This window comes from Ranitomeya variabilis, chromosome 1 (genome assembly GCF_051348905.1).
Source record: "Ranitomeya variabilis isolate aRanVar5 chromosome 1, aRanVar5.hap1, whole genome shotgun sequence".
Lineage (NCBI taxonomy): Eukaryota > Metazoa > Chordata > Amphibia > Anura > Dendrobatidae > Ranitomeya > Ranitomeya variabilis.
This window is the reverse complement of record NC_135232.1, coordinates 600,419,533-600,442,842: the sequence shown is the minus strand read 5'-3', so window position 1 is coordinate 600,442,842 and position 23,310 is coordinate 600,419,533. Positions and strand designations below refer to the sequence as shown.

At 41.5% G+C, this 23,310-nt stretch overlaps 1 protein-coding gene and 1 long non-coding RNA gene across 2 annotated transcripts in view; one reads left to right on the top strand and one right to left on the bottom strand.

Annotated features, from left to right (window-relative positions):
- Positions 1 to 13,494, top strand: part of PLEKHO1 (pleckstrin homology domain containing O1) — a 40,892-nt gene extending 27,398 nt beyond the window's left edge. Inside the window, exons 3-6 of the mRNA XM_077259096.1 lie at positions 9,108 to 9,248; positions 11,031 to 11,135; positions 11,369 to 11,470; positions 12,371 to 13,494. Coding sequence (XP_077115211.1) covers positions 9,108 to 9,248; positions 11,031 to 11,135; positions 11,369 to 11,470; positions 12,371 to 13,069 — 1,047 coding nt within the window. The 3' untranslated portion in view covers positions 13,070 to 13,494. The remainder of the gene's footprint in view (positions 1 to 9,107; positions 9,249 to 11,030; positions 11,136 to 11,368; positions 11,471 to 12,370) is intronic.
- A 3,982-nt stretch (positions 13,495 to 17,476) lies between these two features.
- Positions 17,477 to 21,488, bottom strand: LOC143769978 (uncharacterized). The gene is made up of 3 exons (XR_013214514.1): positions 19,577 to 21,488; positions 18,525 to 18,934; positions 17,477 to 18,168 (listed from the first exon to the last, which is right to left on the bottom strand). It is a non-coding gene; the product is annotated as an uncharacterized LOC143769978 (long non-coding RNA).
- Positions 21,489 to 23,310: the final 1,822 nt, after the last annotated feature.

The window sequence follows — 23,310 nt, the reverse complement described above, 5'->3', positions numbered from 1 at the left end:
TAAACAAGACTGTTTGAAAATTAGTCTTCATGTATGTCTTGGCCCACTGCAACCGTTTCTGCTTGTGAACACTGTTTAGGGGTGGCCGCATAGTAGGTTTATGCACCACAGCAAGCCTTTGAAGGATCCTACACCTTGAGGTTCGAGGGACTCCAGAGGCACCAGCAGCTTCAAATAACCATTTGCTGCTTTGTAATGGCTTTTTAGCAGCTGCTCTCTTAATCCAATGAATTTGTCTGACAGAAACCTTCCTCATTATGCCTTTATCTGCATGAACTCTGTCTGTGCTCTGTTTCAGTCACAAATCTCTTCACAGTATGATGATTACTCTTAAGTTTTCGTGAAATATCTAATGTTTTCATACCTTGTCCAAGGCATTGCACTATTTAATGCTTTTCAGCAGCAGAGAGATCCTTTTTATTTCCCATATTGCTTGAAACCTGTGGCCTGCTTAATAATGTGGAACATCATTTTTAAGTAGTTTTCCTTTAATTAGAATCACCTGGAAAACTAATTATCACATGTGTTTAAGATTGATTTCAGTGATCCATTGAGCCCTGAGACACAATACCATCCACGAGTTTATTTGAAAAACAAAACAATTAAATCTTTATGACACTTAAATCCAATTTGAATAATAATTTGGAACGCAGTGTAAACATTGGTATCTGGCAAGTGTATCAATAAATTATTATTATTTATTTATATAGCACCATTAATTCCATGGTGCTGTACATGAGAAGGGGTTACCGTACATACAAAGTTATAGATTTCATTTACAGTAAACAAATTTACAATGACAGACTGGGAACTTACATTCTACGGGATAATGGGGAAGAGACAGAAGATCAGGGGTGCAATAGCTCTGGTGGTGGTGAAGCAGCAGCTCTGGTGGTGAGTCGGCAGCTCTGGTGGTGGTGAGGCGGCAGCTCTGGTGGTGGTGAGGCGGCAGCCTGAGTGGTGGTGAGGTGGCAGCTCAGGTGGTGTTGAGGCAGCAGAATGGTTATTGCAGGCTGTAGGCTTTCCTGAAGGGATGGGTTTTCAAGTTCCGTCTGAAGGATCCGAGGGTGGTGGATAATCGGACGTGTTGAGGCGTGGAATTCAGAGGATGGGGGATATTCGGAGAAATCTTGGAGGCGGTTGTGTGAGGTATGAATAAGTGTGGAGGAGAGTAGGAGGTCTTGGTAGGATCGAAGATTGCGTGAGGGAAGATATTGGGAGATTAGTTCAGAGATATAGGGAGGGGACAGGTTGTGGATGGCTTTGTAGATAAGTGTTATTAGTTTTAACTGGATTCATTGGGGAATTGGGAGCCAGTGGAGGGATATCAGACAGAGTTCTCCATTATCAGTGGCTACCTATAAACAGTGACAGATAGAGAATGCCCTTATAAACAGTGCCAGAGCTCCCCATAAACGTTACTAGATGGAGAGTGACCTTATAAAAAGTGTCAGCATTTCCCATAAATGCTGCAAGACAGTGAGTGCCCTTTTGAATAGTGTCAGAGAGCCCTATAAACACTACCAGACTGTTATGATCTGGTGACCTTGGAGCCGCATGAGAGACTTTCTCAGGAGTAGGTGGTACCTGTACTGACCGCAAACCCTAAACTAACACCGGAACTAGAAGTAGCCGTGGGATGTACCTAACACGTCCTAGACATCTCGACACAGCCGGAGGACTAAATACCCCTATAGATGGAAATGGGAATTCTATCTTGCCTCAGAGCAGAACCCCAAAAGATAGGCAGCCCCCCACAAATATTGACTGTGAGTATAAGAGGAAAGACACACGCAGGCAGAAAAACAGGATTTAGCAAAAGAGGCACTTCTAGCTAAATAGAAAAGGATAGGACAGAATTCTAAGCGGTCAGTATTAAAATACTAAAAATATCCACAGCAGATAATACAAATATTCCACATCTAACTAAAGACATAGAAAGTATATCTGCATCTCCTGAGAATCCAGCATGACTGAAAAATCCAAAGTCTAAGCTGGACAAAAACACAATAAATTGCACTGAATTGCAAAGCATACTGCATGTGTGCACAGAGACAAAAAAACAGACACTTATCTTAGCCGAATTGGCAGCAGGGCATGAGGAGCCAGAGAGAGATGCAATCCCTCCAAGTACAATGGACAACTGGCACAGACTCATGGATCCTGCACACCTAAATACCTAATAGAGCTGCAATCAGCAGAAACACCTGCCCGGATTACAACCCCAAGACAACTGCACTACCACCAACAACCACCGGAGGAAGCCCAAGAGCAGAATTCACAACACCAGACATAGAGTACCCTTATAAACAGTGTCAATGCTACATAAACAATACCAGAAATTGTCCTTGTAAACTGAGAGAGTGCGCCATAAACACTACAAGGCAGAGAGTGCCACATACATACTAGCCTACCAGACATTGAGTGCCTTTATTAATAGTTCCAGAGTACCCCATAAACACTACGAGGCAGAGTGCCACATACATACTAGCCTACCAGACATTGAGTGCCTTTATTAACAGTGTCCGAGTACCCCATAAACACTATAACATAGAGGGTGCACTTATAAACAGTGTGCAAGTACCCCATAAAACGTACCAGATAGTGAGTACCCTTCTAAATAGTGTCAAGTGTCCCAGAAACACACCTAGATAGAGAATGCCCTTAAAAACAGAGCTAGACTGCCCAATAAACACTTAGGGCAGAGGGAGTTTTTTTTAAAGATCTTAAGTATAAATGAACAACATATGCTAAACATTTTTTTCCTTTAATGATTTGCAATTTTTCTTGAAAACCAAGTGTTTCTTGAAAACCAGAGTACGCTTTACGATCTTGCTAAAAATTCTAGCTGAGGCATACGTCTCGTGAGATGTACGGCTGCGAGAGTCTCCCCAGTGACGCGGGGCTTCACAGGCCACTTTGATTATGTCTGGCGGGAGAGCTTTGTTCAGAGGTTCACACCATGGAGAGAGATCACAATGTTCTGCATTTTAATCAGATGGATTGGGATGGTTATCGTTTCGCTGCCCTACTTTTCCAAAGAACAGTTCACTTCACTTGCTATAAGCAAACCACATTAAACGAAGTAAAAAGAAAAACGCGGATGGTGCAGCTTCTATAGGTCCCTGGTGTGTAGAAACCATCATTCTACTAAGCGGCACTGAAGATTTACCTACCCATATTGTCATGGAAATCATGATGCGTGTTGAAATGCGAAGCACCAAAGCTACCAGCCAAGCCAAGGACTCTAATCTTCAGGACAATCCCAGGGTCCAGACTTGCCTGATTAAGAAAGCTCTGTGGTCCTCTGAGGCGTATTACACATGGATATACCAGCTCCATGGGCTGTATCACACGTGAATGGCTACAAAGAATTTTTTTGGTATTAGTATTCTGCTAAAGATTGCTGCTTTTCCTCATTTTTTTGTAGTGGGTTTAGGGACTTCCATAGGTGGCTGAATGAGGGATTTCATTGGCAGACGCCAGTGAAGCGCTGTTGATGCTTGCATAACAGTTTTCGAAAGAAAAGGATCAACTTTTGGTAAAAATAAAGAAGGGAATGTGGAACACCCATACAAATAGCCGTATGAATTGGACAATTTTTTTCATTCTTTATGTCTGACAGTTTGGTTGCTTTTTAATATTCTGCTGAACAACTAGCCTTTCCCATGCGCTTGTCAACCAGTAAGTCAATAGGAACAAATCAACACAATTTGTTCCTTACAGTGTCTGTCCAAAAATTATTTTATAAAGAGCTAAGACCCCCACTAAAAATAAAAGTGATAGAAACCTTCACCTGTCCCCCACATCTTCGGTTTTGATATCTACCAAGTCCCCTCTAGTTCTTTGTCCCAGAAATGCAAACTCAGCCGATCGCAACCCACTTCAGCCACTGATTCAATGTGTGGAGATTAGCGTGGACCGAGTAAGCCTAAAAATTAGCGGTGCTTCGGATCAGGGAGGGTATTGTTTTTTTATTATTTTTTTCGATGTGAGCCCCTTTCAAAAGGTTTTCCAGTTTCAGAAAACCATTCTTTCCCCACTCCCTGGTTCCAGTGCCGAGTCTACACCGCTGCTCTCAAAAATTGGGTTCAGTGGATGAGTGCACTGATTGATTGGCTGATGTCCTGTGATATCAGCACTATACACAATAACAGATAATTGGAGCTCAGCGCTGGACCTGGAGAAACTAGAGTCGGGGGAACAGTATTTTCTGAAAGTGGAAAAACCCTTTTATCCACTGGAAACCCCCTTTTAAAGCAATTTTTTTTGCTGACCTCATTAATTGACTTACGGTAAGTCTTCTTATGTCTTGTTGTAGGGTTTATAAGATATTTCCTCAATTCTTACTTTACACACAGTTCAAAGAAGGAAGTGAACTGTTGCACAAAGTTGCCCACAAATCATACTATCGTCCAAAAATAAACTGTTTACCCATTGCCTTTCTGAAATCTGACAAAAGAGACTTCCCGTTTCTATGTGTGTGTCAGTCAGTGAAACAAGATGTCACCATTGGCACCTGTATGGTGTCTAGATGTGTAGGACGTCTATGATAAGAAAAAAAATATTCAATAAAATTAAGTCCCTCTGTCTTTGTTGTTTGTCAAATTTTTGAAAATGCAACTCGGTTATATTAGTGTTTGGAAAAGCTGAATGGGCAGGTAATGTTTTGGTGCCAGATATCGCCTTTAGAGGTTTTGTAGAGTCAAAGCTTCGATGGGACAGAGCTGTTTTGATGGAAGGAAGGAGGTCTATACTGGTGGAAGTAGTGTAGTGAATGATTTGTCATCCCTCAATCTTCATCTCAGGAACAGTTTTTACTTATTTTTCACACATCTTAATCTACTTCATCTCCTTGCAGTGTTCATAAATAGCATCTGGTAATCCTGCAGTCTTTAGAGAAGGAATGTAACGCTCCGTATAGCAGCTGACAAGGGCTTATCACCACATTTACTACTCAGGAGTGAAGCAGTAGGTTTTCGACTGGAAAAAGTAAATCATCTATCACTTCACGATAAGACTGTGTAGTGGTCAACACATCCTGAGCCTTTCCAATTGGTGTTGATTGAAGACCATCTCTGAGTATGCACTCTGTGATCATGTAGTCTACTGTAATCCACTGTCTCGGAGTAACCTTTGTCTTTGAATCCATACATCCAAGCCCTTTTGCTTCTGATCCAAAAATATTTCTCTAATTTTCCTATTTCCTCAACTTTGAGTGACTGAACATTTTAAATGCACATGCCCTGATCATCTCCCTCGAAAACTACGGCAAAATCCTTCTTTGTGGTCTTCCTTCTAAATCTTGTTCACCCCTCCAATTCATCCTCAACTCTCATCTACTACCAGTTCTTCTTAATGGTAGCTCCTCTTCCTGTATCTTGCCATGAGATAATTAATTATTGTTTGCCCACACCTTTCTTCCATACTCTGGTTGGGTATTCTGAACGAATGTTGTTTCTTTGGTGGCTCCACTTATTTTGGAGGAACCAAAATGATATCATAGATGAAGTTGAAACCTGTCACATTTCAGTTTTCACTTATAGTTATCATAGAAATTTAGTCTGGGGCCAACCAATAAAGTTCAATGGCTGTCTTTAAGCTACTTTTCTTCAAAATCAGTACTTTCAGGTGATGTTTGGACAACTGTTTAGCCTTCTTTGGAGATCTTATCTACAACAGAAAACTTGCCCATATACAGTACATTAGGTGAATGTTGGGGCGAAATGTGTCAAGACATGCTTATGTGAGTCCCCATTTTCTCCAAATATCAGATATCAGGGGAAAGTATGAGAAGGCATGGATTTCAACATGGATTTTTGTTCTTAAACAGGCTGTTCAATGAGCAGCATTTATAACCTTTCAATGGACTAGGTGGTAATTGAATGATTGACGGGGGTCACTTGCAATGGAGCAAAAGTGTGAATGCATGACTACCACTCAATTCACTGTCTTTAGGAATAGTTGCTTTGTTGAAATGTGGATATCCTGGTATACAGGACCCCAGTGTGGATCCCAGTAGTTGAACCCCACTAATTATATGGCCAGGCCAACAGCTCTCTAAAGTGATTGGCCACCTGATAGAATAAATATACAGAAAGTAATCTATGTTGACAGGCTGCAGTGAAGGGGTAAACCCCTGCAGTTGTTTTGATATCTATTTGGCATGGTTGACCTGTGGGCTGTAGGGATGAACTAATACCACTAACTTGGTAGCCAATTAACCCCAAAATTGGCCGATTTTGACCAAAGGTAACATCTACATGGAGGGTATATGATGTCTCTGTGTTTATGCAGCATTCTATGGTTTTCTTTTTCCCTGATAGATACATAGTGCATGTGGGTGATAGGGAAATTGGGAAATTAGATTGTAAGCCCCATGAGAGATAGGGAGTGATAGGAATCATGAAGAAAATCTGTGTATCGCTGCGGGATATACCTGCGCTATACAAAAAACTTGAAAAACATATTTTTTGGTAATTAGGTTCTTCTAATGAATATCATGTGGATTGTATTAAGGCTTTAACCTTCCCCTACAATAGTTTGATCCATTTAAAGCCATAGCATCTCCAAGTAAAACCGTCTCCGACTAATATTTGTAGTGGGAAAAGAAGAGGTTAACACGACATGTGCTTTCTTGGAAGCTCCATTTGGAAACAAATGCTTTATTGATGGACTATTGACTGGTACCCCAGACATACAGCTGTGCTATCTATCATGGGATCAACAAGGGGAGGGTGAAGTTTCCCAGGATGCTCTGCTTCCTCCTATCCCAGAACACTAATTATCTAGCAAAGCTTGTTTATAGAAGAGACTGCGTCCCCGCAATCAAGGAGGGAAACTGATGATTACCTTGTCAGGTCCTGTCATTTTTCATTTTGTTTTCTACGTTAGTAGCAGGAATAAGAATTATCTTGAAGGGCATGCATGGCACCCGTTAGTGGGTAGATAGCGTGCAAGCGTTCATGACTACAACTGACAATGGTTTTCTGAGATATATTATTGATGTCTAGGATAAGTTATCTACGTGTGACCTATAGGGGAACACGTCACTGTCATACCAGTCAACGTCACATGGAATACAGAGGAATTGTATTAGCTGATCTGTGGGGTAACAGGGGTTGGCCCTCCTCAAATCTAGATCTCAAAGATTCTTTTAAAATGCCTGGACTTATGACTCTATACAAAGGCATGCTCAGGTTGACATGTTATCTCAATAGACCACCAATATCTGGGGCGGGCAAAATGAGGGCTAAATTCAGGTTTCCTCAGGCCGACCATGGACTCATTAGTCATTAGACTATGTCCACGTCTTTTGCAAGATATGCTGGAAGTGAAAAGGCTAAAGGACCTTGTACACATTAAATGAAAGTCGGTTGAAATTTCCGATTTCGGGAAGATGGAGCACTGACCATCTACTGTGTTAGAGGGCCTCTCAACTCAATTGGCAAAGAGGAGAAAGGGAAGAATCTTGAAAGCAAAAGGATTGGGAGTTTATATTTCAACTTTGATCCTTTTGGTTTCACAGGAGATAAGCCGCTAATAGAGAAGTCTGGCAGTCACTTTCTCCTTTCTGTCTATTGAAAACACTTGAATGCTCAGCTGGACCAGGAGTCCATTTGTATTGGGAAATATTGGCCAAAAAATGCAATTTCAGTAGGACGGTCCACTGACCAACGAATGTGTGTAGGGGCCTTCCAAATCAATGGGTAGGGGGAGGAAAAAGCTGCCAGTGGCTGTGTACACACAAAGTTTTTTGAAGAGTTTTTGGAGTAGAAACTGAGCAGGAACTCTCAGTAACCTTCTCAGAACTCCTCAAAAATGTGGAGTTTCTGCTCCAAAGAAATAAAAAGTCTCTCTTCGTGAAGGGATTTGCATCTGGTCTTGTTAACTTGAATGGGTCTGACTGCAGCCTTCCTGCACAGTGGGTAGTCAGGGCAATCTGTGACATGTAAAAACAATGAAAAGAGCTCAGTGATACACTAGGTTTCAGTCCTTTCATTTGCAGGATTGCTCGGGGTCTCAGTTGTTGGATCCCTAGCGATCATATCCTACATGACACAACTTTATAAGATGGAAATAATAATTTAAGTTGCAGTTGGAGAAAAAGAGTGTAAGTAAAACAGGTGGTCTATTGTAAAAATGTACTTTTTAATTTCTCCCCAGTGAATTGTATAGAATTTAGTCTTCTACAAAAAAAAATACAGATTTAACCCAAACTCCTGTTTGGTGATTCTTGCCAGGCCACACAAGGAATAGAAGCATGGGCGTCGTACAGATGGGCCACACACCACCCTGTAATGAGAATTCCTGTGGCTGACTACCAAGACCTTCAGGGAGATAGAACCCGGAATACGCCGATATAGTCACAAATTACAGGGAAATCTTCATTGTGGTCAGTGGGATCTACGTAAATACACGATGGGAACCCTGAATGAAAACAAGTATAGATCAAGAATTGAGCAGATTTCTGTAGCAATTCTATAATTGTGATCTTTTCTTGCTGGCCCCCCATACACATGGACACTCAGCCCAGTCAATCATGCATGTGTTCACAATAAGAAGAGGGGGAGAAAGTTGCTATCAGAACTTTCTGTCAAATACTTCCTACTGTAAGGCCAAAAGGATGAGGAACGTAGAAATCCATAGGACAGGAGAAAAATGTCTAATGGCTGAGCGCTGGGCAGCTTTCTCCACTACGTGAGTCCTCTCGTAAGATGCAGGAGAGAGATCCGCATTCATGAGGCGCATATGCTAAGCTCTGTATATATATATATATTTTTTAGAAAGTTTGCAACTTCAGTAGAAATAGAGCCGCACATGCATAGGCATCTCCATGTAGTAAACAGCAAAAGATAGTGCCAGCTCACGTTGAAGTTTATAGGAGACCAGCGTGCACGGAACCATGAGCTGACCACTCATGTATAGCAATTACAGGAAGAAGAAGAAATGTTCCAGCTTCTGGTAAAATTTCCAGAGTTATCTTTATTCCATCAAAAAAACAATTAAAATATTAGTGGACAGGAACAGGAGCAAGCGACACGTTTCGAACACTGTTGTTGTTTATCAAGCTTCCTTTTGTAATGTCTACTGTGATGTCTCCTTAGGTAAAGGATGAAAAAAACGGGCAAGAAATTTTTGATCTGAGTGATTACGAGAAGTGTGAGGAACTACGGAAATCAAGGAGCCGATCTAAGAAGAATCACAGTCGGTTTTCTCTTGTTCGATCGAAACAACCGGGAAACACGGTACGTAAAGTCGCTATATAACTCATTGCAAGTTTTCAATATGTTATTCAATTGCTCACCGACATGAGTCTGGGAAAAACTGCATCCGAGTGCAGTCTAATTTTTTCATGCACCCATAGACTTTCATTTCCAAATTTGATCCGACACTCAGATCAGTATCAGAAATGTGTCTGCGACTTGGCATGGATCTCTGTGTCCTAAATAAATTACGGACGTGTGAACAACCCAATAGACAACCATAAAAATAGTGTCACATGCTCTCCTATTGATGATGCTCAAGTAGGATCCTATCCAGTAAAAATCAATAACAGTTCAGTGTACGGCTCCCCCGCAGTGTACACTGCTTTGCTACAGCATTGTCATACACATTTAACCTTTTACAATCTGTGTTACTGATGAAGGCCAAAACAACCGAAATGTTTATTGGTTTGGATTGTCTGCACTAAATAAAAAATTGTTTACTGCATTTACTATCTGAGTGGCAAGTTATCTACATTACTATAGATTACCATCGGCACAATGAAAAACACAGATATCTCTCGTACACAAAAAAACGAACACATGAATGAGCCCATAATAGGGCTGCAGTTTGATTGCAGCTCTTGTGAAGGCGATCACTGCAGACAGCTATCAGCACTGTAGGACGTGCATTCCACAATCGGCACCATTCTCTCTGTTTTGCTGGTGGTTATTCTGTGCTGTGGGAGGAACACTCCCATCTCTGTATTGTCCTTTTTTCTAATTAATTTGCTGGATAATATCTGCCGTAGTCAGCACACGAGACAGAACGGGCAGCTGTTGTTATTGCTGGATCATTTCTTCAGTCGGGAGCTCTTATCCCTTTTGGCTCTCATCTTGTTGGCATTATTTAACCCCTTTACTGCTGACTGACGGTGTCCATCTGGTTCTCCATGGTTCGTTGCAGGATAATGTACTGTAGATATTTTACATGTGATGGTTTCAGGGACGCCAAGTGTGTTGTTTGCGAAATAGGATATCCACCTTGTAGATTATGATGGAGAGTGAACCCATGCGAGTTCCCTTTTTGAGACTGGTACTGGGAAACACCATTCCCTATCCCAGTAGTCAACCTTGATACATATCTTAGGTGGCATTAAAAAGCTGTTGAATCCTACCCGATTTACAGGCGCCATGAAGTACAAATTGGCTCCATCATTACAGAAAGCCATGTTTACTCTGAAATGCTATGCTAAAAAAACCCCTAAAAACTGAACCAGGAATGAGGAGTAGAGTCCAGTGGGACTTTGTCTCGCCAAGCTAGCTCCATCAACAGGTCTCTCCCTTTTCACAAACAAGGAGCGACCTGTCAATTAAGCCAAGCTGGATAGGAGGATCTTGGAAGGAGCTGCCCACTAAATGCCTTTCTCTGTTCCTACCTTGTTTTTCTGCTGCATTTTAGAGAAAATTAGGCTTTTTTTGTAATAAGGGAGCTGGTCAGCATTTCATGCTGTCGGTAGGTCACTTTAAAGAGGTTGTATCTCAAGTTCCCTAGAAAAAAAGAAGACCTTAGTCAGGACCGTTATATAGAATGGCTTCTACTAAATACATTGGGGATTGTCTGTTCATAAGGGGAACCTCAAGCGGGCACTTTGCTTTATGATGTTCATGTGGCCTGGAAGGGCAAGCGGATAGTGGAAATCCTTTTAAGACAATGTCTATATCTTCTCCCTAATTCATCATCTGATGTTGTATCGTGTCTGCCCTCTTGCATTAAACCACCGATATTTCAAGTAAAATAACGGGAGCCCTTATTTTTGTCAGGCACCAAACCTGATCTTCCTTGCTGTCAGCCCCGAGGAAAAAGAATCTTGGATCAATGCCTTGAACTCTGCGATCACACGAGCCAAGAACCGCATCTTAGATGAGGTAAGCAGTATCCACCTGGGCTGCGTCCATGCAGATGGCTGCTCTTTGTACTCAGTGTTAACAATCCCTGCATCTGCTCTGGACCCCACACATGGAAAATAGGATTAAAAAAGGCAAGATTTTCCATTTTTTCTTTAACCCTTAGGTACACTTCATATCCAGCTTTTGCCATTTTGGGGTTTGGTATTATCGGGGATTGTATCCTAAAGGAATTTTTCATATTGTTAAAATAGGTCACAGTAGAAGAAGATAGTTATCTGGCCCATCCAACCAGAGACCGAGCGAAGATACAACACACCAGACGTCCGCCGACCAGGGGTCACCTCATGGCTGTGGTATGTATTAAGATTAAGGATGTGTCTATTTAAGGGTAACGGAAATTCTATGATACAGAGACCTCCACCGATTGCTAGAATGGGGGGACCTAAGTCACCCTTTTGAATGGAGGAGTAGTCAAGCATGAGACTGATGAAGAAAGCCAAGCAACGTACTTGGTTATCTCCATCAGTTGTTGGATTCAAATGGTGAACATGAGACCCCTATGTTTGTGATGGGTGAACGTCCCAGATTATGTAAGCTATATGATATCAGGTTGGGGGACAGAGATAACCTTATTAATAATAGGCAACATGGTCTCTGTGAACGGTCCCCTCGTATATCTTGGTGTGTAACCATAAAAGATTATGGTTATTAGTCTCGGTCTACTAGGAAAGAAGAAAAACCTTATTACTGGCATTTTGACTGCAAATAACTTTCCAGCTTGTCACCAGGAAATCAGAACTAATTATTAATAATGAGGCGACTACTAGGACTTATTTCCTGCATGTTTTTCTCTATGCTTGATATTCTGACTGTATGTGAGTTTTGCACATTCTGCATTTCTCTTTGAGCTGTCCACATGGCATAATAAAACATCCCAGGTCTGAAGGGTCAAGTGGTATTAATGCTTTATCTAAAACAAGTGGCCTGCTTGGTCAACATGTGTACAGATTGGGGTCATTAAGGCTTACAGTGACCTCTAACCTGTCAATTGGCCTTTGATGCAGATGCCCACTCAGCTGTAAACACAGAAGTCTCCGCTTTTCATGTAATTATTTCCATTCTACATGACAGGTGTCTGATCTGTGTAATGCATGGACAAGCCAAACCACCCTATTCTAAGGAAATCAGCAAGTCTAGGTATAAATAGTAAGGACCACCATTGCGCTGATGATGTCTGTACGTTTTTTTTGCAGGCATCTACCTCAACATCAGATGGAATGCTGACCTTAGACCTCATCCAGGAAGAAGATGCCTCTCCAGAAGATCAAAGCTGTGATCAGAGCTTCAGAGTGGATCTAGATAAGTCTGTGGCACAGCTGGCTTCAGTCCGCCGCAGATCAGACTCTGAAAACCTCAAGTGCCCAGAAAAAGGAAGGTCGGAAAACCTTCAGCAGGGGAGAGACCAAATACCCTGGGATAAATGGGCTTCACACCGTGATTCATTTGGAAAGGGCACAACCTACACACCTCAGGTTCCCAAAAAATTGTCCTATTCCGAGAAGAACAAATGTGCCTCTATGGAGGAGATCTTGTCCCGTTCGGACTCTTCTGGACAGCGACCGATACCAAAAAAGGTACCAGAGTCAGATAAGCTGACACGAATACAAGAAATGATTGCTCAGAAGATTGATAAAACTCAGGAACTTCTTAACGAGGTGACAGAATGTGGGGAAGGGAAAAAAAAGGGAAAGGAATCTTCTGGGAAGGTGGACTCTGAAAATGCTCTCCAAGAGGCGGAGAGGCTATTAGAAGAAGCCTCTTCTAATTGGAAGCAGGCTAGGAAGGTTCTGCAGGAAATTAAGGAGCTGAGGGACCTATATAAACAAGCAGACCTTCAGTCCTCAGACCCGAAACAAAAACTGAGCAGTCTTTACAGAAAAAGCCTCATGTGAAGGGTTTAAGCGTCTTTCTAATGTCCTCATCTCCAAAAAGGAATATTTCCTGCTTTCTGGCCTCACGATGCAAAGCGATAGACCATGGAGAGCCGATGTGTCCAGAAGAATGGAGAAGTTGGTCTGTTTCCCGGCGAGGGTCCCTTGGCTTTGCAATTTCTTCACCAACCCACTCAACTTGGGGTGGCTGTCCATGCTGTAGAACGCAGCAAGCTGTTGATATATATGCAGGGAGCCCCATGGAGGGGCTTGGGATCCAATAACATTTGCTTGCAACCTGTACATCCTGAATCATTAGGCTCTGCATTGTTAACAGTGAGCGCTGTCTAGGAGGTTGCAATGAGTCGTGGGGCAACTGGACCAGGCACGTTTCAAACTGTATAGTCTTGTAGAATGTGCTATCCAATACAAATGATCCCATCTCCATTGTTCCATGTGTTTACATCTGCTTAGTTATAGTGCATTTTACCTTCTTTTTTCTGTAGGCGGCACCATAACAGTCAAGGGCAATCACTCTCTAACCACTTCAAACCACCAGCTGCATTAATCTGTAGCATAAATAGGTACTGAGTATGACTATGCACTTTTGTATCCAGGTGTGTTTACCCTCTTTGACAATTTGATATGCGCTTTCCTTTTGGCTGAACCAGTAGTGATTGTTATGTCATCCATCAGTTGGTGTGATACTCTTGACATCATATTGGCAGGAGGCGCCTTGATGATGTCACTAGAAGTTAATGAATCATTAGCCCTGATCCTCCTTTTTTAACGGCCTCATTCCAGTCTGTCCAGTAATTAAATATAGACGATCATAGACACCTCTACCCAAAGATCGGACTTCTGGGGTTGCTTGGACATCACATAGGCAGGAAGCACCTTGATGATGTCACTAGATGTTGAGTATGGGGATGAATCTGTTATCCCTCAGTAATACTTATATTCCATTTAGCCAGACAGACCCAAAGATCAGACAGACTGGATTGCTTTGACATCATGTTGCAAGGAAGTACTTTGTTGATGAAACTAAATGTAAAATTGACTACAAAGAAAAATTTGTATCCCTAATTTCCCTTTAAACCTCTTTCCAGTTGGACTAAAAGACTTAAAAATCAAATATGGATGATCATACCTTTGTTCCCACACAAGGATGGGATAACTTGGGGGTGATATGACATTACTTTGGCAGGAGGCATCTTGATGATGTCACTAAATGTTGGATTGACTACAACGATGATCTATTAGCCCTAAAGTCCTTACCCCATTAACATTTTCATTCCATTCATTCCATTGATCAAAGACCTTCACCACACAAACAGTTGACATCTAGGCCTACTTTGACATCTCATTAGCAGGAGGCACCTTGATGTATCTAGATGTTAAGTTGATTATAGAGATGACTTTTTATCCCAACCCCCCCTTTTAACTTACATTCCAGTTGGTCTAAAAAGCTTGAAAATTAAACATGGGTGATCATACCTCTACCTTCCCTCTCAAGAATGGTATAATATGGGGTGATTTAACATCACATAGGCAAGAAGAACCGTTGTGATGTCACCAAATATTAAGATGACTATTAGCATGATCCATTGCTCCTTGTCTCTTATCCCATTAATATCATGCTAGTAGTCCTTACAATCAAATTTGGTTGATCATAGACCTCCTCCCACCCAAAGATCAGTCAGCTTGGTTTGCTTTAGCATCACATGGGCAGGAAGCACTTTGGTGATGTCTCTAGATGTTAAGTTGACTATAAGGATGATCCATTAGCTCTTGTCCTCTAGCACATTAACAACCTCATTCAAGTTGATCTGACCCAAATAGTTAATCATAGACCTCCACCAACCAAATATCAGACAGTTAGGTTTGCTTTGACATCATGCAGGCAGACATAACTTTGATGATGTCACTAGATGTTAAGCTGACTATAAGGATGCAGTTGTCTCCTACCCCATTAACCCATTAACATCTTCATTCCAGTTTGACTTACCATCATATATAGTTGATCACAAACCACGACTACCCAAAAATTGGACAGCGGGGGTTGCTTTGACATCATGTAGGCAGGAAACAGTTTGGTGATGTCAATAGATGTTAAGTTGACCATGAGGTTTATTAGAGTTGATCCCCACATTAATACTCTCAATTATATTATTGTAACAGGGATCAGAATCAAATATAGATGATGGTACTCTCAATTATCACACTACAGGTCATCACAGTATCTGACTTACAAAATCGTTTCATATTTACTTTTCTTTTGAGAATTTTTTTTACCATATTCACCAAATTTTCATATTGGGGCTGTCAGGTGAAGGTAGGATTGTTTACCGCTTTGCTTCTACTGCGAACAGTTTTCATCTCAAAGTCAGGAATTAAAATATGGAGTTCATCAGTCTCCTACCTTAAAATTGGCTAAAGTGAAACATGTTAAGTTAAACTTGCGACATCTGGCAATTATTTTCATTATTTTTGACCTCCCGTCCCTTGCTTGGGAAGAATGCCAGTCTTGCATGTAAACGGTAGCTGGCTCCTAGTAGGCAGAAATGATAACATTGCTGCTTTAAGATTTCTGCTGGAAATTTCCTGTGACAGGTGATTCGGTATCATGGGCTGTGTGGAGATGTACTTGATGTATTGTAGCATAACGTTTCGCTCAAGGACATCTACCCACAGTGCTGTGAGCAAGTCTTGCAAGAATAATATTAATCAGCATCTGCATTGCAGGATCTGGGCTAAAAAGACTAAAACTACAACCCCCATAAATCTGAGGCAGACAGCGTGTTACTAAGAATGTGGGATATATGGTTTAGCTTTTGCTGATGAGCCCTCAAACGATTTCATCCCCCGGTAATATATGGATTTGCATAGGGAGATTACGTGTAAAATCCGCAGCCAATTAGGGCAAGAGTGCTGCCATTGACCAATAATCAGGGTCCGGTTATCAGGAACCCACAATATAAGGGTATGTGTCCACGTTCAGGATTGCATCAGGATTTGGTCAGGATTTTTCATCAGTATTTGTAATCCAAAACCAGGAGTGGAAGAATTAGAGGAAAAGTATAATAGAAACATATGCACCACTTCTGCATTTATCACCCACTCCTGGTTTTGGCTTACAAATACTGATGGAAAATCCTGACCAAATCCTGATGCAATCCTGAACATGGACACATACCCTTAGGGAAGGTCTACACATGGCCCTCTTTACTATAACTAGGCTTATTGATCATGTGGCTATATAGAGCTTGAATTGTTGTAAAATATGAAAACTCAGATTATATAAAAATTGGGTAATTGTTTAGTCCTTTTTAATTAATTATCCTGTACTGATCCTGAGTTACATCCTGTATTATACCCCAGAGCTGCACTCACTATTCTCCTGGTGCAGTCACTGTATACATACATTACATTACTGATCCTGTACTGATCCTGAGTTACATCCTGTATTATACTCCAGAGCTGCACTCACTATTCTGCTGGTGCAGTCACTGTGTACATACATTACATTACTGATCCTGTACTGATCCTGAGTTACATCCTGTATTATATCCCAGAGCTGCACTCACTATTCTGCTGATGCAGTCACTGTGTACATACATTACATTACTGATCCTGTACTGATCATGAGTTACATCCTGTATTATATCCCAGAGCTGCACTCACTATTCTGCTGATGCAGTCACTGTGTACATACATTACATTACTGATCCTGTACTGGTCCTGAGTTGCATCCTGTATTATACCCCAGAGCTGCACTCACTGTTCTGCTGGTGCAGTCACTGTGTACATACATTACTCATCCTGTACTGATCCTGAGTTACATCCTGTATTATACCCCAGAGCTGCACTCACTATTCTGCTGGTGCAGTCACTGTGTACATACATTACTTTACTGATCCTGTACTGATCCTGAGTTACATCCTGTATTATACCCCAGAGCTGCACTCACTATTCTGCTGGTGCAGTCACTGTGTACATACATTACATTACTGATCCTGAGTTACATCCTGTATTATACTAAAGAGCTGCACTCACTATTCTGCTGGTGCAGTCACTGTGTACATACATTACTCATCCTGTACTGATCCTGAGTTACATCCTGTATTATACCCCAGAGCTGCACTCACTATTCTGCTGGTGCAGTCACTGTGTACATACATTACATTACTGATCCTGTACTGATCCTGAGTTTCATCCTGTATTATACCCCAGAGCTGCACTCACTATTCTGCTGGTGCAGACACTGTGTACATATATTACATTACTGATCCTGTACTGATCCTGAGTTACATCCTGTATTCTACCCCAGAGCTGCACTCACAATTCTGCTGGTGCAGTCACTGTGTACATACATTACATTACTGATCCTGAGTTACATCCTGCATTATACTAAAGAGTTGCACTCACTATTCTGCTGGTGCAGTCACTGTGTACATACATTACATTACTGATCCTGAGTTACATCCTGTATCATACTCCATAGCTGCACTCACTATTCTGCTGGTGCAGTCACTGTGTACATACATTACATTACTTATCCTGCACTGATCCTGAGTTACACACTGTGTTATACCCCAGAGCTGCACTCATGATTCTGCTAGTGCAGTCACTGTGTACATACATTACATTACTGATCCTGACTTACCTCCTATATTATACTCCAGAGCTGCACTCACTATTCTGCTGGTACAGTCACAGTATACATACATTACATTACTGATCCTGTATTGATCCTGAGTTACATCCTGTATTATACTCCAGAGCTGCACTCACCATTCTGCTTGTGCATTCACTGTGTACATACATTACTGATCCTGTACTGATCCTGAGTTACATCCTGTATTATACCCCAGAGCTGCACTCACTATTCTGCTGGTGCAGTCACTGTGTACATACATTACATTACTGATCCTGTACTGATCCTGAGTTTCATCCTGTATTATACCCCAGAGCTGCACTCACTATTCTGCTGGTGCAGACACTGTGTACATATATTACATTACTGATCCTGTACTGATCCTGAGTTACATCCTGTATTCTACCCCAGAGCTGCACTCACAATTCTGCTGGTGCAGTCACTGTGTACATACATTACATTACTGATCCTGAGTTACATCCTGCATTATACTAAAGAGTTGCACTCACTATTCTGCTGGTGCAGTCACTGTGTACATACATTACATTACTGATCCTGAGTTACATCCTGTATCATACTCCATAGCTGCACTCACTATTCTGCTGGTGCAGTCACTGTGTACATACATTACATTACTTATCCTGCACTGATCCTGAGTTACACACTGTGTTATACCCCAGAGCTGCACTCATGATTCTGCTAGTGCAGTCACTGTGTACATACATTACATTACTGATCCTGACTTACCTCCTATATTATACTCCAGAGCTGCACTCACTATTCTGCTGGTACAGTCACAGTATACATACATTACATTACTGATCCTGTATTGATCCTGAGTTACATCCTGTATTATACTCCAGAGCTGCACTCACCATTCTGCTTGTGCATTCACTGTGTACATACATTACTGATCCTGTACTGATCCTGAGTTACATCCTGTATTATACCCCAGAGCTGCACTCACTATTCTGCTGGTGCAGTCACTGTGTACATACATTACATTACTGATCCTGTACTGATCCTGAGTTTCATCCTGTATTATACCCCAGAGCTGCACTCACTATTCTGCTGGTGCAGACACTGTGTACATATATTACATTACTGATCCTGTACTGATCCTGAGTTACATCCTGTATTCTACCCCAGAGCTGCACTCACAATTCTGCTGGTGCAGTCACTGTGTACATACATTACATTACTGATCCTGAGTTACATCCTGCATTATACTAAAGAGTTGCACTCACTATTCTGCTGGTGCAGTCACTGTGTACATACATTACATTACTGATCCTGAGTTACATCCTGTATCATACTCCATAGCTGCACTCACTATTCTGCTGGTGCAGTCACTGTGTACATACATTACATTACTTATCCTGCACTGATCCTGAGTTACACACTGTGTTATACCCCAGAGCTGCACTCATGATTCTGCTAGTGCAGTCACTGTGTACATACATTACATTACTGATCCTGACTTACCTCCTATATTATACTCCAGAGCTGCACTCACTATTCTGCTGGTACAGTCACAGTATACATACATTACATTACTGATCCTGTATTGATCCTGAGTTACATCCTGTATTATACTCCAGAGCTGCACTCACCATTCTGCTTGTGCATTCACTGTGTACATACATTACTGATCCTGTACTGATCCTGAGTTACATCCTGTATTATACCCCAGAGCTGCACTCACTATTCTGCTGGTGCAGTCACTGTGTACATACATTACATTACTGATCCTGAATTACATACTGTATTATATTCCAGAGCTGCACTCACTACTCTGCTTGTGCAGTCACTGTGTACATACATTACATTACTGATCCTGTACTGATCCTGAGTTACATCCCGTATTATACCCCAGAGCTGCACTCACTATTCTGCTTGTGCAGTCACTGTGTACATACATTACATTACTGATCCTGTATTGATCCTGAGTTACATCCTGCATTATACTCCAGAGCTGCACTCACTATTCTGATTTCTCTGATAATTGTAGTTTTTCTTGATGCACAGTACAGTAATCTGATGTTGGAAACTCTACTTGCTCCCCCCATCCCTCAGCATAATATAAGCTCATTTAGTCAAGCAAATATATGTCAACAAGGTTTTGTCCTGTTTCCACTAACAACCAGCAGAATCGTGAATAGAGCTCTGCAGTATTAAACAGGATGTAATTCAGGATCAGTATGATAAATGATGTAAGGCATTTTTATAGTTACTCAACTTTTTAAGTAGCTTATAAAGGATGAAGTAATTTTCAAAAGCGAGCCTGCTTTAAAGTAATCCTCCAGGCTGATATCCGTTATTCTTCTGAGCTGTAATAGAAATCTGTCCATGCGCTGACTTCCTCATGAGGAGGCAGTTCTGCAGGGGAGGGATCAGCAGTCTGAGCCAATAAAACGACAGGGGGTGGAGTTTAGACTAGTACAGACTTCTATTAGGCATCGGAGGTGAACTGTAATCACAGCTCTGTGCTAACTGAGCTAAGCTAATAAACAAGCTGGGGGAAACAAATATCAAGTAAGCATCCCCTGTAAGTACTGGGTGGTCCGCCGCTTTAAACCTGAAAAGATCACAAAGGAAAACATATAACTTTAACAGTGAAATGGTGGTCCTGTCACTGGCATGATAGCAGTCTCTAACTGTGTGGAGATTTATGCTGTAAGTTTCCAAGGAACCCAGATTTTCAAGGAAAAATGGCAGGGGAGATACTTCGAGCCATGGGGTATCGAACTGTAGCTGGCAGAATTGTTTATTTAGATGGTCAGCTTTGAAATTGACAACCATGTTTCTAATACAGAAATAAGCTGAAAGTAGTTGTCAGGTTTTCGTTTTTCCTCCCCAGATAATTATGAATTGATGGCGCCTTCTCATCCATAATGGTAGGGAAGATTAATGTACAAAAAGTTATTTGTGTAGAACGATTAAGATATCTTTGGTCTTTGTATCGACTGTGGCTGAAATCGCTCCTTAATTGGCATGTACAGTAGGAGACAGATTGTTTCGGCCACCGATCCATGACCTGCAAGAGGGTAATGGGTCATGTTATGGCCTCAGCTCTTTCTTCACACGCTCTGGGTAAATCATACACTTGGCACATTGTCTCGCCTTTCCGTAAGCCCTCTATTTGCAGGACGGGGAAAAACAGCTCTGGAAAACAGCTGCAGCGGGCGTAATGTCGAGAGGTTTCCTCATTTTGGCTTTGTGAGTCCCGACAGCTGCACAACCTCATATGTGATTCACAGGGAGAAAGGTGTTCCTGGCTTCCTGTGGTGAAGAACTGAAACTTTTTTCACTTTCTGCCATCATTTTCTTAGATCTTTTTATATATGGATTATATTTTATCCTGGAAGAACCGTATTAGGGTAGGGGATACCAAATTTGAAGTTCTGCTGCCCTTTAATTCCACTTTTTGACCATAACTAGGACCTTCACCAATGACCTCTCCAAAGCACAGGCCTTCAATAGTACAATATGGTGACGCCGTACCCAAGTTAACACCTGACAGATATTGACTAACCCTATTGTCCGAGAAGTCCGGCACTGTTTTATTCTATATCTCAAAAATGACCTGAATTACGGCGGCAAGAAGGAGAAAGCTCCCATCTCATATTTTAGCGTTAGTGACACGAACTCCTTACTATAGATGTTGATTCATCGTCAACAAATAACAAGCCTCCATTTACCGATCTGTCACATCATTACTATTTTTAAGCCCTCAGCGTAAAAAAAAAAAAAGAAAAAGTTCTGTTGTCATGGAAACAGTACAAAAAAAATCATAAAATTGGGCCTAATGAGTTTCATTTAAAGGGTTCTTACATTTTGATCTCACTTTTGCAACTCCAAACATCTAAAGGGCAACTAAAGTTTATCAAAAAGTTTTCATTTAATCTTGGCCATGATAAAGGATATATTTTGTTTAGTTGAGGGCTTCGCAGTAGCCCCGTGGGCGATCACTGGCATTTCCGGAGACTTGGCCGGGCTTGTAACCACAGTACTGTCTCATTTATCGTTCTTGTTTTTACTGAATTTGTTAGGCAAAACCACAGACATGTGTAAGCTCCGGGCTTATTTTAGCTCTCATTTGGTTGATCTTACAACTCGCTGCACTGGACTTTTCGGCTGTTTCCAGTCATGACTGGCTGTGTACATACATATATTGGTATCTTTTCTATTGATTTTCCTATGTTGCTACTCCCCTATGCAAAACCTTTTATTGGCAGCCTTGTAGGTCCAATTACGGGAGTGACAAAAAGACAGACTAATGTATTGCCCCTTTTCTTGTTTGTTTATTTTTTTGTGTGGCTGGTTAGCCAAAAAAGCATCAAAAATAGGTAAAAAAAAAACCTTCCATGGTTGCCGTTTTAATTTTGCAAAACGCCTATGAGAGTTAAAAACTGGACACTAGAGAAATTGGGCAAAAAGGATCGATATTGGCCTCAATCTCTCGGGAGGTACTGGTTTTCCTTATGGAGATCCAGCTGGTGTAGAGATGTTCTGTGGGAAAAAAAACATGCAAATTAGCTCTACTCTAGAGGAAAACTGACTCTAGTGCCACCTACAGGTAGCTGCCCTGTAACTCCATGTGGTGGAGGGTGTCTCAAATTTCTTCCTTTTGGAAAAGAGCTAATTTGAATAGGCCCCAATGAATAGGCAACCAGTCGGTCCATTCCGCATGGGATCAGCTTTCTGATTGGTCAGTATGTCAAGCAATGTCGACACGCGATACATGAGGCCCTTGTGTCGTTGCACAGACATACAGGTGTGTGATATACTATGCCTTGTTTTATATCAGATGGTGATTTTTTGTACAATTCCCCACATGGTGTGTAAAGGATATGATTATTTTCAATAAGATATAAGCGGATTTGTGCTTTTTTGCATCTTTTGCCGCCTCTGACGCTGTCCTGATGCTCTGAGACTTGACCCTTGTGACTGTTTTATGGTGCTTACAATGGACTCGTCTCCTTTATCTAGCGGAAGAAAGCAACCTTTCCTATATCAGTGCCTCGCGCCTCCCATTGCGATGCTAGGTTGTGTGGCTTTCACTGGATCTAGGCGATGGGTTGATTTTTATGGTATTATTGCAACTGGACAAAATGATATAAGTTGTTTTTTTTTCCTTCTGTTTAAAAGTTTGTACTATGTGTCAAACTTTCTCTTCTTCCGCTGGGGAAGATATCTGCACTGATATTTTTGGGCTCTTGGTCTTTCCCTGGCCAGCCGCCGATAGCAGAAATGTTACACATTAAGCTGTGATTCTAAATAAACGATATGAAGATTTTACAGAAAACTTTCTTGTCTGTGATTACTCTATTTTTTTCTTTCCCCTTTGGAACTTAACAGGGGCCTTCCTTTCTTTTCAACATCTCACTGACCCTAAAATGGAAAATGAAGCAACTTTACAATGGGTGTCCCTTAAAAAAGTTGTACTGTTTTGTTTCCTCTTCAAAAGCTACAGTATGTGTCTCCGTGGTAACAGACTACAAGCAATCACTTTGTAGTCTAACCCTGCAATCAGATTTCCTTGGAATTCAGCAGTTGAGCTATAAGCAGGTTGCGGGATGCAGTGACGGACAGGAGGCAGATC